Here is a 16853-nt window from a genome sequence, read left to right as displayed (position 1 = left end):
CGGTATTGATTACTGCTTTTTCTTTGCTACCGAAGCTTATTTTGCAATCTACTGGTAATCTGTATATTTTTTTATGGGGGCCTCCAAAACTTCTCTTAGTCTAGTAAATGCCACTGTGCTGATGGCCATTTTCTGCAAGTAAAGCAATTGAGATTGGGTAAACAGCTTGGCCATTCAAATAACTACATTGTTAAAGTGGAATTTCTTCAATGTTTAACATTAATTATTGCTGGCATTACTGAGTTGTACTGTACATCTTCCCTGTGGCATTATTGACAGAGCAGATTTGATGTAAAAAGATTCAGAAAAATATATAGAACAAATAATAAATCACTAATCATTAATATTATAAAGAAACCATGTACTCTTTTATATGAAAAGATACAAAATACAGTACAGTATAAAAGGGATTTTGACAAAGGAAAAATCTATTTCTGGGCGAGGAACCTGTGTCGCCCAGTGAAATGCTCCTATAGCACCATTTCTAAGGCATAGTTATTGCTGAAAATACCAGAGAAAAAAAGAGATGCATGGAATGCCAGGAATAAACCTAGCTCCATATGTAGAGGAAACACTAAAGAAAGGGAGATGTATCAAGTTAATTAAAAGAAGACCTGGGACAGGATGCCAACAGATATTTGCATTAAAACTTGAAAATAGAAATATTACAGAGAATTTCTATATAATGCTATATACTAGTGATATATGAAATAACTTTGATAATAGAAATAATTAAACACCTAAACCAGTACCAAAAGTAAAAGTTGGAGAAGTAAAGAAAGCATTAAGAGTCATGAAAATAGACAAAATAATAGATGGAGGAGATTTCATAATCGTTAAAGTCGCTGAGCTTTACACAAAATGTCTGCAAGAATGTTATATACCTACAGCTTGGAAAAAACTTTACCATTATATTAATTCACTAAAAGGGAAACACAAAAGACCTGATAAATTACAGCCCAATAAGTTTTTTGTATTTAGAATGATCATATTAGGTCAAATAAAAAAAAAGCTCGACTTTAATCAACCAAGAAAACAGAGGCAGAATTTAGAAGCGGTTATTGAAAAACTGCCCATATCCATGTAGTTAACCAGCTAATGGAAAAATCAACAGAGTAAGACAAACCACTATGTATGGCATTTATAGACTTTGAAAAATCTTTTAATTCTATCAAAGATTCAGCTGTAATGGAACCCATTCAAAGACAAGGAATAGATGAATCTGATGTTTGAATATTTTAAGATATCTATACGGGAAATACAGCAATCCTAAAACTACATAGAAATATTGAGAAAATTCCAATTGAGACAGGAGTTAGATAGGGAGACCTCTTTTCTCCTAAATTATTAACAGTGTGCCTAGAAGTTTTTAAGAAATCAGATGGGGAAAATGTAGAACTCAACATCAGTGGGGGAATACCTTAATAATTTGAAGATTTGAAGATGACATAGTTTTATTTAGTAAATTATGGGAGGAATTGCAAAAGATGATAGAAGATTTGAATAGAGAAAGTAGAAATGTAGGACTGAAAACGAATATGAGTAAAACTAAGATAATATTCAATGAAAATGGAAAGAGAACAAATAAGGGTTATGGATGAACCTCTAGAGATGTTAATGAATACAAGTACTTAGGACAGGCAGTAAGTGTTTTCCTAGGACATTAGATCAAAATTAAAAGAAGGATAAGCATGGGATGGAAAGCATTTGGTCAGCAAAATTAGATTATGAAAAGTAAAATGTTACTCTCTCTAAAAAGAAAAGTATTTAATGAGATGGTCCTACCAGTGTTAACTTTAAACTTGGAACCTTACTAAAGCTTTCGAACATGGGATAATTACAACTTAAAGAGGTATGGAAAGAATGATGATGAGATTAGCACCTAGAGGTAGAAAAAGAGGAACATGAATACGAGAGAAAAATAAAGTAGAGAATATTCTAATAGCAAGTAAGAAAAAGAAATGGAAGTGGCAAGGACATATAAGGAAAATGACAGATAATAGATGGTCAAAAAGAATAATGGGTCTCCAGAGATTGAAAATGAAGCAGGGGAAAGGAATAGAAGCTGACGGAGTGACAAGCTAAGAAAATTTGCTGGTATAGACTGTCATGGAAAGACCATAAACTGATGAGTGGAACGAAATATCTGGGTCCTTTGTCCTGCAGTGGACTAGCAATGGCCGATTTGATGATATATATATATATATATATATATATATATATATATATATATATATATATATATATATATATATATATATACGTATATATATATATTGATTGATTGATTGATTTACACTACAGTATACACTCACACACACATACCATACACTGACCTGTATATACATACATATACAGTCCACTGTTCTTATCCCCAAATTCAACAGATTCATTTATGCCCTTTTGACCATGCAGTAGTAGTTTAGGAAATGTATTTGGAAATTTACTTATACATAACCATAAAAAGTTAGCAATAAAAGACCTCTGATACTAAAGGTAAGAAAAATTATTGTTCACATATCTTATTTCAGTGAAGAAAAGAAATGTGAACAAACTTGAATATATATAATTTATTATATATTATTTTTGTAAATCTGCGATATTCATTTTTCTTGATATTGACATTACCGTCTAAAAAATGGAAAATTTCTCATTTTCTTCTCCTCAAGAGGCCCTCCTCATATCTACCTAGGTTAAAGTCAACCTAACTTCAGTCTTCTCCATCGTGTGATAATCAAAAGAATTTTATTCTTTCTTATCCTAGTCGTAACTCCTACTAGGAGTTTCCTTAAAAAGCTTTTGAAAACCATAGATTTTCCATTTGACAAATGTTTACCTAACGTAAAATAGCCCCCGTGTCCGGTTTTCCTCAGATAAGTATCTGAGAACTGAAATAGAAAAATCAAGTAGGGGTTTTCAAGGCGCTCATTATCAACCGTTTGATAGTGGTTATTTGGAGTCTCCCCCACTATGTTTTGAGTGGTTTCATTGTTATTTATAATAAATTTAGCTTTTAATTTGAGATGCGCTCTTAAGTTTTTGGAAGGATTTGTTTTGAGGAAGGTTGTTACTTATCCTATTTGAAGTTTGGCAGTTAATAGTGGGCCACTGTGAGTCAATCACTCATCATCATGCATATGTAATTTAAAACTTTCTTACTAATTTTTCTATTTCCACACACAATTGGTTATATGACTCGGCGCATTGAACCCTTGTGTTCAAGGTAGTATCCAGAAATGAAGTAAGAAAATATTTATAATCTTTTATACTCTTTTAAGTTTTCAAATGTTTCGTTCGCAATCAGTTTTCCTATTATCCTACCTCCCAAAGCTTCATTCTAACTGTAAGAAAAGGCTGGTTATAAAATTGACCTGAATCTTTAGAAACTATTTCAAATAATTTTGGGTATACATTATACCTATTTTATCATACTTGTTATGGTCTTCACTAAGAAGAGAAATCGTTTGATATGTGAAGAAATAAGAAAAGTAATTTATAGGATCGATTATTAGTAATGAGTGTTTATTGATAGAATGTGCTATTGTAGATTTTTTATCATTTTTATTTAATTCTTCTTTGTTGTCTTCATAAGATTACTGTATTGTTATTGTTATTATTATTACAGTATTATTGTTATTATTATTGTTTTTAATATTATAACTATTATTAGGTTGAAATAGTAATAAACCCTTGAAGGAGGCAATTTTTGATACTCGGAGTAATAACATAGCTAAAACAACAAAAGATCTATGGAAAACATCTCAAGATAATAATTGCTAAAGACAAGGTCATTGAAATATCAGAAAAGAATATTTTCTCCTTGTGCTGAAACAAACTGTAGAGAAAGCTATCCTACCAAGAGATGACTGAAGAAATTAAAGTTGAACCCTGATATTATTACTGTAATAAGTAACCTATTCCAATGTTTTCTTGTCTGACTTACTATGTAAACTTTGAATTCAAATGATCTTTGGTAAAAAGACCATCACTCCCATGACCATATCTCTTTCTCATCACCTAAACCACAAACCATCCTGTTGGTTTTAGATAAGCATGGTCTCAGCTGATCACATTCACTGAAAAAAGGCTATAAATCTTTCATTTGTCATCAAAAAGCTCTTCAGCAAATGTTTTGAGACATAGTTGAAACAATCTGGAACTAATTCAAATACATACTGAAAACAACTATGATGATAAGGGCAACATATCCCAAAAACTAGGGACACAGATCAAATTAAATAGCTGTATTCATGGACATACAACATTGAGGTATTATTGTTAACCCCCTCTGGGATTGGTGGCTGTGGCAACTTGTGCCAGAGGTCCTTCTGACGTTTGGTGTCGCAGGAAAGTGTCGTGTCATCATATTTTATTTTTGTTGAAAAGTTTCATATTTAGAATGCTTAAACTTACAATGATTTTTAGGTAATGATCATCAGAATTATAAGAAGCAATAGAAATATAAAGTTGTATTTGAAAACAGATAATGATAGTATTAACAATATAAGCATGACTTAATAAAATGGTAATCAGAATCCATGGAAAAGAAAATACTCTACCTAATTAACCCTTACCTGCCAACATCTTGGTGTAAAAAATCAGCAGGGATATATAGATATGTAAGGAGGCTGAAAACACCTATTCGGAGGTCTAAACTGAATGGATGCAAGGAGCCCCTTTGGAGTTAAGCTGGCCAACGTACTGGAATTGGCACACCATGCAAGGCAAAATCCCCCTGTAGTATAGCCACTTTGACTGATAGGACCATTTAGTAGTTCCTCTGATCCTGCATATAAAAATAGTTCCATTATAATTACAGTGATAGTTATGCAAGAAAATATTGCATATATATGGGAAATTCAGAGCATTTACTTTTTTGCAAGGTGCAAAGCAAGGCTTTGATACTATTGAGCTAAAACCTATTCAAAATTTACACCGTTTTTATATGTAAATCGGTATACCGATAAATACTAATGAATGTTCTTTTTTATTGTGTATTTCAGGAGACTCTCCTCGAGAACCATCACTTGTTCTTATATTAAAGTGGGGTGGAGAATTAACTCCAGCAGGAAGAATCCAGGCAGAAGAACTAGGACGCATATTTCGCTGCATGTATCCTGGTGGTCAAGGTACTGTCTAATTTATTATTGTTTTTATTAGTAGTACATTAAATTATGTGTTTAGTTTAGTTAAGTATTTAGCTATTTTAGCTCATTTTAAGTAAATCTTGGCTTCAGATATGTATGATTTAAATGTAACTTAACCTGTACCTTAAAACTTCATGTGATTTTCAAGTTAGGAAGTTTATATAGTGCTTTAGTCAGGGAAAACATTTTTACTTAAATCTAAAGATGCCAGAGTTACAGCAAATTATTTTAGGCCTTCAATTACTTTCCTCCTTGATATGGAAGGTATGTTTGAGTGATTATTATTTTATTGGCAGGCTGTGTTGTACTTATAGTAGGAAAAACAGAATTTTGATAAAGAAAATTATTATTTTTATACTCACGTGATGTTTGCTCAAAGCAATTTGAACATCAGGGGAGTTTCATAAAGATAATACATATTCTCTGCCTTTAGGTGTTCAAGGTATTTATGAAGTAGCATTTGTATTAAGAATTAATGTTTATCCCAAATAATACTGTCTGATAAAACAAAGAAAAGAGAACTCAAAAGAATGAATTGTTTAAAAATTATTATCAGTAAATATAAACTTCATAGTTTTACTTCTCTTGAATAAAAAAAAACCTCCAGTTTTACTTATCTCTTTATCCTGTTTGGAAAACAGCTTAGTGCTAGATAGCCATGAAAACTAGTATAGCAGGTGTTACTGCTAAGATCTATACTCGACTGCTTGGACCCTAGTCTTAAGAGATCCGTCAAGAATGCTACTGCGTTCAATTCCAATCTGTCTTTACATTAGTGTTTTGCATTCTTGCCCATGTGTAACAAAACTAGTCATGAGATTCAGCACACTTTTGTTGTGTTCCATCTATCTTGTTAATTTCTCTTCATCAATTTTCCAATTTGGCAAATAACTCTCCTTTGCTCCCTACCTTATGAACTGCTGTACTTTCTCTTTGACATTGTGCAGGATTATGACTTTGTGCAGGATCATCCTCTTTTTCTGCTGTTGTCTCTATCTTAACTGATAAAAGAGGAAAGACATATGCAGTAATTATTTTACTATCTCTTTTTAATCTTTTTTTTCTGGTAATTTCAAGAGATCATCTTCAGAGTGAAGAGGTCCTCTTACATGACTCTGAACTTACAATCAGGTGCATGACTGTTATACTTTATTTGGAATTAGTGTCACTTAAAGCACCTGATCATAATCGCATCCTGTATCTTAAGCTTATCTTTACGCAGTTCTGTCTTCAACATCATCCCGTAATCATCTAATGTGTTCAACACATGGGAAGGTATGCAAGTTAAGTATTGCCCTGGTGAGCCATAACAGTACACATTGTGGGAGGAGCAACATTATGTCTGAGAACTTATATTACATTCATCACCCGTCGAGAAACATCTAATTCCGTCATTGGTTGTGATGGACTCACTGCCTATTGTGCTAATGGTCCCTATGATTGTCTTCTCCCATTCATACTGTTCCACGAATTTCTAAATGTAACTATGATGAACCTTCTATCAATCCTCTTTGTCATATTCTTTATTATTCAACAATCTCTTTTGATTGTGCGGTTTTCAGTTGTAACCCTCTGTCACTGCTTCTATTGAGCTAGAATGAATTGACAGCTTTGTTTTTTCTCTTCAGATGTCCCTATACTGTCATCATGATTAAGTGTAGTTAGTAAGTTAAAATCTATCTATTTACTAAGGCACTTCCCCAAATTTTGTGGGGTAGTCTAAATAAAAAAAGGAACAAAAGAGGAATTTTCCTTCACTCCTCCCAGCTTGACGAGGGATTCAGCCGAGTTTGGTTGGTACTGCTAGGGTACTACAGGCCACCCTCCCCTGTTATCCACCACAATTGAAACCTCATATGCTAAATCCCCTACTGTTGCTACCTCAGCGGTCACCAAGGCGTCCGGAGGAAGCAGCAGGGCCTACCGGAACTGCGTCACAATCGCTCGCCATTCGTTCCTATTTATAACACACTCCCTTGCCTCTCACATCTATCCTCCTATCACATATAGCTTTCTTCACTCCATCTATCCACCCAAACTTTGGCCTTGCTCTTGCACTTTGCAAATCAACTCTTGGATTTATCACCTTCTTCAGCAGACAGCCACTTTCCATTCTCTCTACATGGCCAAACCATCTCAATATATTCATATCCACCTTAGCTGCTAAATCATTTACACCTATTTTCATCCTCAATACTTCATTCCTAACCCTATCTAATCAAGATACAGCAGCCATACTCCTCAGACACTTCATCTCAAGCACATTCAATTTCTGTTTCTCCGTTGTTTTCATTCCCCACAACTCTGATCCATACATCACAGTTGGTACATCCATACCAGGTGCTTTTCCTACTCTCGTTTCATCTAGTGCTCTCTTCACTTCCTCTTGTAATCTCTCTCTCATTCTCATCTCCCATCACTGGCACCTCAACACCTGCAACAGAAATTATATCTGCCTCCCTATTCAACATTCAGTAATCTTTCAAAAAAAAATTTTGCCCACTTTTTCCCTGCCTCCTCTCCTTTCAACAACCTTCCATTTTCATCTTTCACTGTCTCTTCAGTTCTCAAACCACCCTTCCTTACTCTTCACTTCTTTCCAAAACTTCTTATTCTCTTCATATGAACAACCCAATCCTTTACCCCTTCTTCAGTCATCCGCTCACTTTGCCTCAGCTACCTTACGATTTACTTCGATATTTTTCTCTCTATATCTTTCATACTTCTTTTCATTATTGCTCTGAAGCCATTCATCAAATGCCCTCTTTTTTTCTTCCACATTTATCTCTACTTCTTTATTCCACCATTCATTACCCTTCCTCAGGCTGCTTCCAACAATCCTCTTGCCACACATATCACTTGCAATCCCAAAAAAATTTTCTTTTACTAACTTCCACTCCTCCTCTAGATAACCAGTTTCTCTCACTTTCATCCTGTCATATGCCACTTCCAACCTTTCTTGATATTCAATTTTTACCTCGTTTTTTTTAACTCCTCAACCTTCACTACCTCCCCTTTACATCTTCCCCACTTTATTCCCCCACTCTTTTGCTACAACTAATTTTCCTTCAACCAAAAGATGATCAGACATACTGTTAGCCATACCCCTAAACACATGCATGTCTTTCAATCTTCCAAACATTCTTCTAGTTATCAACACATAATTCATTAATGCCCTTTCTACCACTCTTCCATTTGCCACTCTTACCCATGTATGCTTGTTATTATCTTTCTTTTTGAAAAAACTATTACTCATCACCATCTCTTGTTCAACACACATATCTACCAGTCTTTCACCACTCATTTTCACCTGGTATGTCATACTTCCCAATGACAACTTCTATCTCTCCAACACCCACTCTGGCACTTGAATCACCCATCACAGCTACATAATTCGTTCTACCCAGTCCTTCTACAGCCCTAGTTAATTCATCCCAGAATTTATTCTACTCTTCTTAACTTTTCTCACAACCTGGCCCATACGCATCAACAAAAGCCCAACATTCCCTACCCAACCTAACCCTACCCACATTAACCTAGATGATACTTCCCTCCATCCCACTACTTCACCTGTCATCCATTCACTCTGCAATAAAGCCACACCCTCTCTTGCTCTTCCCCTTTCAATCCTAGAGACTACCAGTCATATCACCCTTTTATCTTTGTCTCACACACAATGCAAATATATCCCTAATATTCCTAAACATACTTCAAATCTTGAATCTTTTACTCTCTATTGTACTACATCCACGCACATTCAGACACCCCAAAACTAGAGTGCGGTGAGTAGTCACTCTCCCATCACCTCCTCTCATTTGATATCTAACAGGAACAAAATTACAGGAGAGTGGGTTCCCTGTCCATTATATGGACTTAAAAGACAATGGTCCATTGTTCATTGAGTATGACATTGCCTTTCATGCCATGAAACTATTCAAAGATATAAGATTACTTGACTTTGAAAGGAAGTGGCTCTTGTTCATTGGTATATGTACATATTCTCTTGATTTAAATCTTTATTAGCCATAAAACCATCCCAAACATCATAAACCCAGTACCTACTTGTGCTATTCAATAGATAACTGTTCTTCATGAACAAATACCAGTATGTGGAATTGAAGAGTAATGATATATACAGCAATGTTAAGTAAAAAATAGAAATTAATGTGTAATATATTTTTTATAACATGAATGCTGAAGATAAGATGAACTCATAATTTCACACAAATCCACATGAAGCATCTTAGGGTAGTAAAATTATCTGCTGGCTAAGTAACATTGGTTTTACCACCAATCATTGGTATAGTACTAGCATACACAAATATTGAAAGATATATGAATTGAATTTGGATAAAATCACTTGCTTTTCCTGGCCTTGATGGTAACAACTATTTTGTAATGAAAGTGAGTAAAAGTGATTAAAAGGTTTGGAAAAGATTAACCTGAGCTATTTCATAAACATAGTGGCTTTTAAGGTTATTTGGAAACTTTTGGCAGGTGCGATGATGAGTTCCCTTTCTTAAGGAGATATTTCACAATTATAAACCACCACTGTGCAAGTTTAGACAGCTGTTCAGTCAAAGACTGTGTAAACTCATAAGTAAAGATTTAAGAGGTTTATGTGTTTTTAACACCAAAAGTCAAAGTATACATGATAATTGAAAAATTTTGCTAAAACAGAATACCAGGCTAATTTATCTCTTGAATAATTATCTATAATGAGAAAAGTTAAGACGGGGCCTTTATCGTGTGATTTTGTTGGGCATGATTTTTATCAGTTCTTCCATATGTCGGTAGATTGTTTTATACTTTTTATCAATTTATCTTTAGTGAACTCTTTTCATTGTTTTATCAAAGTTTATAGGCTACTTAAAGGTATTACTTGAATTAACAGGCAACTTCATTATGTACTAACTACAAGTCTTCAAAATAGTTCTAGATTCATTCTCAAATTGTAAATGTATTAGGGCATATTACAACGTGTGTACAAGTATTTCATAAACTGTTTATGATAACTTTTTCTCTTCCTCTATCATGATCATTGTCATTAGTTTCTTGATTTTACTTGCTTACCTTTGAATTTTAATTTTTTGTCTTTTGATAATGATTTTTTTGTTATACTTTATTGATTCAGATATCAAGCTTTTGATATTTTTTCTAGTTTTTAGTTTTATGATTTACCATGGTAGTAAAATGCTGTATTGTATTCTGTCTGATAGCATTGGCATTACCCATATTATTTTACTTGTTTGTTGTATTATAACAATACACATTGTGTTTACTGTAGTTTGCTGTATGTAATTTGCTTGCTTTATTTCACTTCATGCATATGATTAAAGTTTATTAGGATCAGTGTTTTGGGCATATGTATTTTAGGCTTTCATGCACTAATGTAGTCATGTCATCAGTAGCTTTTATCGTACGAGATTTAATTATTTGCTCTACTTTTTTTCACTAGGACCCCACTAATTATTTGTGCTTTATTAGCTTATTCTTAGCACTCCATCTTTTACTCTGCTAAATACAGTGTAGTATTCACATTTTAAGGTTTCATGCTTTAGTAATATCTTGGTTAGTTCATATAATATCACATCACCAATCCAAGTTTCATTGAAGTTTATTGCGTTTGTAAGTTTTCTTCGTGTGTCTATATTTTATTATTGAATTGCTAATCCATCTTTTATATACTGTTTTATATCAAAGGTATTATGCCTGGTTATATGCCAGCATTGGTTTACTTTTAAATATTTACTTTTTTTTCAGTGTTGGTAATATATATTGTACTATGTAGCACTATACGTTATTTTGCATGATTGTTCTTCTTATTGTCCTTTAAGGACATAACATGTAGGTAGAGGCTTAAATGTTGAAGCCTTTTGCAGTGTTTAACCATATGTTTGAAACTTCTTATCTCAGTTAATTATTTATACAAGACTACCTCGAAACTTTCTTCCATAGTAGTGAATACTTTAGTTTTCTATGGCCTGTTTGCCTTCTAATATGGCAGTTACATCAACCACAGATTATTTGTTTACATTCATTGTTATTTATAACTGTGAATGTATTTCCCACCATCAAACTACCTGATAATGTCTAATCACTGCAGAATTAACCATTCTATTCAAGCTTTTGAACAGGCTTACAAATCTAATGTATTATTCCATCATTTGTTCAGTTTCTAAAGGTGCTTTAGAAAGGGCTTATCCTTTGATTCAAACAGCTCTAGAATGGCTGTTTTATCTCTTGGGTTACTACAAATCTGTATTTTTTGTCTAGTCCCTCTTTATATTTGGATACTTAAAAAGAGAATATTGAAATGCAGGCAGGGGTTGCAATGGTTTAAATCTATCATTATGATATGAAGTATCCATATAAAATCTTATAATTCAAGAAAGATGACCCTTTTTTTATCTCTTCTGCAATTAAGGAATTGAATTTTTAATACACTTGGTTAATCTTTTATACAGACCCATAGATTTTATGTAGCTTTTTGTATATGATCCAATCAATTCTCCAGACACTTCAACCCCTGAAGCAGAAAATTTGAAAAAAAACTTTCTTCTCCTTGGAACTTGATTCAAATGCTTCTGATTTCCTCAGGAGCACAGAAGTTATAAAAACTTTATGTAGTTTGAGTAGCTTGAGAAGTTCTTTTAGAGAAAGGATTAGGGCTTTGATTTGTATAAGTACCATAGTTATCTTGTATTCATTAAAAGGTTTTATTTTGTGAAGAAAAAATCAATATTTTCTATCAAACTAATTTCAGTTACATAATCTGAGCAATAACTTGAGTCGGAGGGAGAAAAGATGTGGATTGATAAGGAAAGATGACAACAATCTAAATGAAACAGGAGACCAGATGACAAATAATTTGACCTGTAACTCCCTGACTTTTAAGATAGTCAGTTTAGTGTTAATTTGTCTGACTTGATCATCACTTTCATGCTAAAGATGTGGGTCAAGAGTTCTAAAATTTACTAACCACTACCTTCAGTTCAATAAAAGTGACATTACTTGTTGTCCTGACTGCTACAGCAAGTTGTCATGTGGAATCTCTTGGGAATATCTCTCAATTGTATAAACTTATCAGTTGTCCCTCACTGATCTTACATAGTTCTAATAATTATTAGTTTGTGTTTTTAGTTTTGCACAAAAAGTCTACCAAACAGATGCTCACACTTTCCAGAGCCTTTCATGCATCTTGATGTAGGAACAATTCTCCTTGAGGAGTTTGAATTATCTGGTTATTAAGGCAACTAAAACATTAAATCTTCCCTCGATGAGCTTCAGGATGAAGTGAAAATTCTCTTCTTACCTGAAGAATATCCCCATTAGTCTTGAGATAGTCATAGTTAAGTTCTCCAAAGCAGTCTCTGCTGCCATGCCAACATGTGAGCCAAAAATTTATGGAGAGATAACATGCACATTTTGTTCTAGAAAGGTGGAGGGCTGGATTTGTCCGTAATACTATAACATCCTTTTATTTGGAATCTTTTATGATTCTCTTAAAAGCCTAAACATCGACATCTTCAAAAACAGAAAACAACACAGAGCAAAGCAAAACACGTCTGACCAACGCTGGTGCTATGGAGGAATTAGTTAAGGGGGTGGGGAAGGATAGTCGTAGTAGGAGGCAGCAGACGGGGGATGTTGATGAGGGAGAGGTCTAATTGGTGAGGGACCTATGGTCGTGGTTCTATCACGCCTCAGTTTACTATACCGACACTCTCAGAGTGAGCGAGCTGGGTTTATTACTGGATTCCATGCATCCTTTTTTCTCTGGTATATTTAGCAATAACTATGCTATGGTGCTAGAGGAGCATTTCACGGAGCGACACAGGTTGAGCCCAGAAATAGATTTTTTTTTTCGTCAAAATCCCTTTTTTGTCCCGTGTACAGTATAAATGTACAGTATAAATGCAGCAATTTTACAGACTTGCCACATCCTTCACTGAGAATCAGCTTTATGGGACACTCTTAGTTTCATCACAAAAGGTCTACTGAATGGGTGCCATAAACTCCACAAAGAGTCTTGTATACATCTTGATGTAGGAACCATTCATGTAGTAGATAAACTTGTCTTCATGTGGTTATTAATTCAACCAGTGTATTGAATGAATCTCATTTTGATAAACTTTAGAATGAGGTGAACTGTTTCCTCTCCCCATGCCCCATGAAAATACAGTATATATGGACATTGCTAGATGACAGACAATCAGATCAGTATCACCTTGTTTCTTGAAATATAGTCCGTTGATAAATCGTCCAACATGCTTGCAGTCATGTCAGAGTTGTGAGCAAAGAATTCCTGAAGAGATATTATATGATTTCAGTTACTTAAATGTTATGTACTAAGTAGTGTCTTGAGTGGTACAACAACCTAATACATGTAATATCTTGTGAGGATCTCATAATTGCATAGAATTTTCTGTTATCTTAGCTGTGCCTCAGTGTATCAATCTTGCAAACTGCCACATTTTTATTGAAGATTAGTAATTTGGGAGTTTCTTGTTTAGTTCTGTCACAGAAAGTCTATCAAATGGCGCTATTCTTCTGAATATCTTTGTGTCATGTGGGATATGAGGCAGCCAGAACATTTAAACTATTGGACAACAAATAATTTGACCTGTATCTCCATGATTCATAAGATAGTTAGTTATTGTTAAATTCTCTGACACAATCTTTACTTTTATGCCTGAGATGTAACCCAAGAATTCATGGAGACCAAATACTATCTGCTATTCCATAAAAGTGATGTGCTAGTTATTTTCCCGACCTGTAATATCTTTGTGTTCTCATTATTGCATAAATTTCTTGGTTGCCCTAGCTGTGCTTATATAGAGTATCAAATTCAATGAGGTGTAGTGATTTTGGATGTAGGAGGTTTACTAAAGGGGTACCACACTGTTTCCATTGAGCCTTAAATACATTTTGATGGAGGAAGATTTCTGTCGGATAAGCTTGTCTCCATGTGGTGAAGAATTTGTCCCAAACATCGAAACATTTAAGAGTAGCTTCTGTATTTCATTTTGATGATAGCTTATTGATCGCTAACATTTCAGTTTATCTAATTTGGTAGATACATAGCATGCAGTTCCTATGCTATGTTCACTGTGGGCTTTTTATATGTTAGCTGATCTTAAAGACCTATGATTTAAAGGTATGGAAATAATTGGTTTTATTATTTCATCATTTTTTCATGGGTCTATTATTTGTATTATTGTTGAACCCTATCATTAGTTTTACAGATTTTGAAACATGTAGGAAAGTGGTCAGACATACTCCAGTAATTTCCCTTTTGTTTATGAATACATATGCTAACATATCAGCAGAAGATATGTTATATAAGGTGCTAGGTAAATTTAGATATGTGTGTTTTTGGTTCTTGCATACTCGTGCCTACTGGGTATAAAATATGATAAAGCAAAGTACATATTAAAGATGCTAATTACATTAGCCAATAGTATAATTGATGTAGAATAAGTTTACAGTCGGCCCGCAATCTTCTACTCAACTATTCTAGAGTTTGGCAACCATCCTGGTTTTGAACTCCATTGCTTGATTCATGTGCCACATAACTCCCAGTCTGTCTTTTGTGTTGTTTCTTCTTCACTGAATCCAACTTTATTCTTTTTGTATTCTCGCATATTTTCCAGCACTGTAACCCTTGGGTTTATTCCCCTCTCAGTTGAAGCTTCAAGTATTATTGTTTTTTCTGATCAGTTATTCTTGGATCTAGTTTACAACTACATATCAATTGCCATTCATGTTGCTGGTAATTCATGACCAGGTGTCTTGGTTAATTGTCATGATTCATTCATCTTTTGTCTATCCTTTTATGCAGGCAATGTTCATTAGACTTCACTCCGTGGATAGGTTAATTTGTCCAATGTAATAGGAAAGGCGCGGGCCATATTGATTATTATTTCCATGCGATTTTCTTGTTTATAGTGTTTTGTTATTCTTGTTGATCTCCTCATTTGTCTTCAGGAGTTTATTTAGATTTCCTGATTCTTCTTTGCTCTTTAGAAGAGAACACCTTTCATACAGTATAATCAATAAGTGTTAGCTTGGCAAAATGATTAAGAAGGAAAATAATTTTCTTTCTCCTCTAACTGGGTGATTTAGCTTTCCTTCATTTTACTTTTCTTGTTAACACTTCTTCCCTACCTATGTTTTATGACATGAAACCTCCTGAGTTTTAGTTCAACCATTTGTTTCTGACTGTGGTTAATCACTTGAAGATAAGTTTTAATATTTCTAGTTAGTAATAATGAGGTACAGTTTTATATAAAGGGGATGCTTTTCCTTTTTATGTAATGTCAGCTTACCTGAAAATGTTAAATTGAAAGTCAGGAATCTTCTGTCAGTCATCTACATCCAGCAATATCTTATCATCTAAGACTAATGAATTCTCCTGTGATACTTAAAAATAATCCTTAGAGTATTAATAATCCATGATTTAGCAAATGCCAGATCTTAATAGTTATGGAAATGGATTTTGTAAGTAGGGATACAGTAAGGATGTACCCATTATTTGTACATGCAGATTAGGGATGATCAAACTGAATGTAGTTGGGGGTTCTAAGTAGTACTGCTAATGTCATTGCCAGATAATAATCAAGTGTTTGTTTGGAGATTCATGGGAATTGGGAAATTTTTCTATAATTTTCTTTCACTAAAATTAAAGAAAGTACATATAAATTTAGTTAACATTTATTTTATTTATAAAAAATTAATATAACTTTTAATAGTTATGATTCTCTCTCTCTCTCTCTCTCTCTCTCTCTCTCTCTCTCTCTCTCTCTCTCTCTCTCTCTCTCTCTCTCTCTCTCTCTATATATATATATATATGGATATATATACATGCATGGTTTGCCTATGTCTATAGTCAATTCTTTTCAGTGAGGCAGATTTGCACTGACTCGCATGGGTGCCCTTTTAGCTTGGAAAAGTTTCCTGCTGATTGGTTGGGCAAGAAAATTCTAACCAATCAGGTAGCAGGAAACTTTTCCGAGCTAAAAGGGCACCGCTGCGAGTCGGTGCAAATGAGCCTCATTAAAAAAAATTGAGTATAGGATATTGTGTAACAAATGCAGTGACTTTTCTCTTTTCTCTGCTGCTAATGAGTGTCATTTAGAATTTATTTTCTCAAGAAAGTAGGGACACAGACCTACAATGGTAGATGACGGCTATCAGTGTCGGCTTGTGGCTAAAATCAGTGGGGATGCTGCTCCAAAAAATTTGTAGCCTTTGTTTTGATATTATGTGGAAGGAAACAAACAGGTGTAAGAAAATGTATTCAGAAACTTGATAGAATTGTAAAAGAACCAAATCAAATAGTTTGTACTTACCATAACCTAAATTGTTACTGTTCAAGCTTGGTCCATTCATTTAAGAATTAAATTCATTTTTCTTGCTTTAATTTGAACGAAAAGATCTATTATTTTCTCCTTGATCTGTAGATGACAGACAACTGAGGAATGTTTTTCTCCATTTGAAAGTGCTGCAAGTGTATTTAGTCTTTCCGAATTCATAGTGCTTCTTAGAAAAGTTTTCATTTCCAGTATTAAAAAGCAACGTTCTGCGTCTGTCATAGCCATGGGAATTGTCAAGAAAACTAAAAAAATTTTAAAAGAAATAAAAAAAATGAATCAAAGAGAATAGCTGGAAGTAGGATAATAACCTACATCTACATTTTAGTAC

The 16853-nt window shown here is 33.9% G+C and overlaps 1 protein-coding gene across 19 annotated transcripts in view; it reads left to right on the top strand.

Annotated features, from left to right (window-relative positions):
• The window catches only part of l(1)G0196 (inositol hexakisphosphate and diphosphoinositol-pentakisphosphate kinase), a 485360-nt gene that overhangs the window by 301602 nt on the left and 166905 nt on the right, over window positions 1–16853 (top strand). For all 19 annotated transcript variants that reach the window (XM_068363303.1, XM_068363287.1, XM_068363285.1 and 16 more), the window contains one exon: window positions 5004–5129. In XM_068363303.1, coding sequence (XP_068219404.1) covers window positions 5004–5129 — 126 coding nt within the window. The remainder of the gene's footprint in view (window positions 1–5003; window positions 5130–16853) is intronic.

The sequence above is a fragment of the Palaemon carinicauda genome, chromosome 40, assembly GCF_036898095.1.
Source record: "Palaemon carinicauda isolate YSFRI2023 chromosome 40, ASM3689809v2, whole genome shotgun sequence".
NCBI lineage: Eukaryota > Metazoa > Arthropoda > Malacostraca > Decapoda > Palaemonidae > Palaemon > Palaemon carinicauda.
The sequence above is the reverse complement of the archived record's forward strand: the minus strand, read 5'-3'. Positions and strand labels throughout refer to the sequence as shown.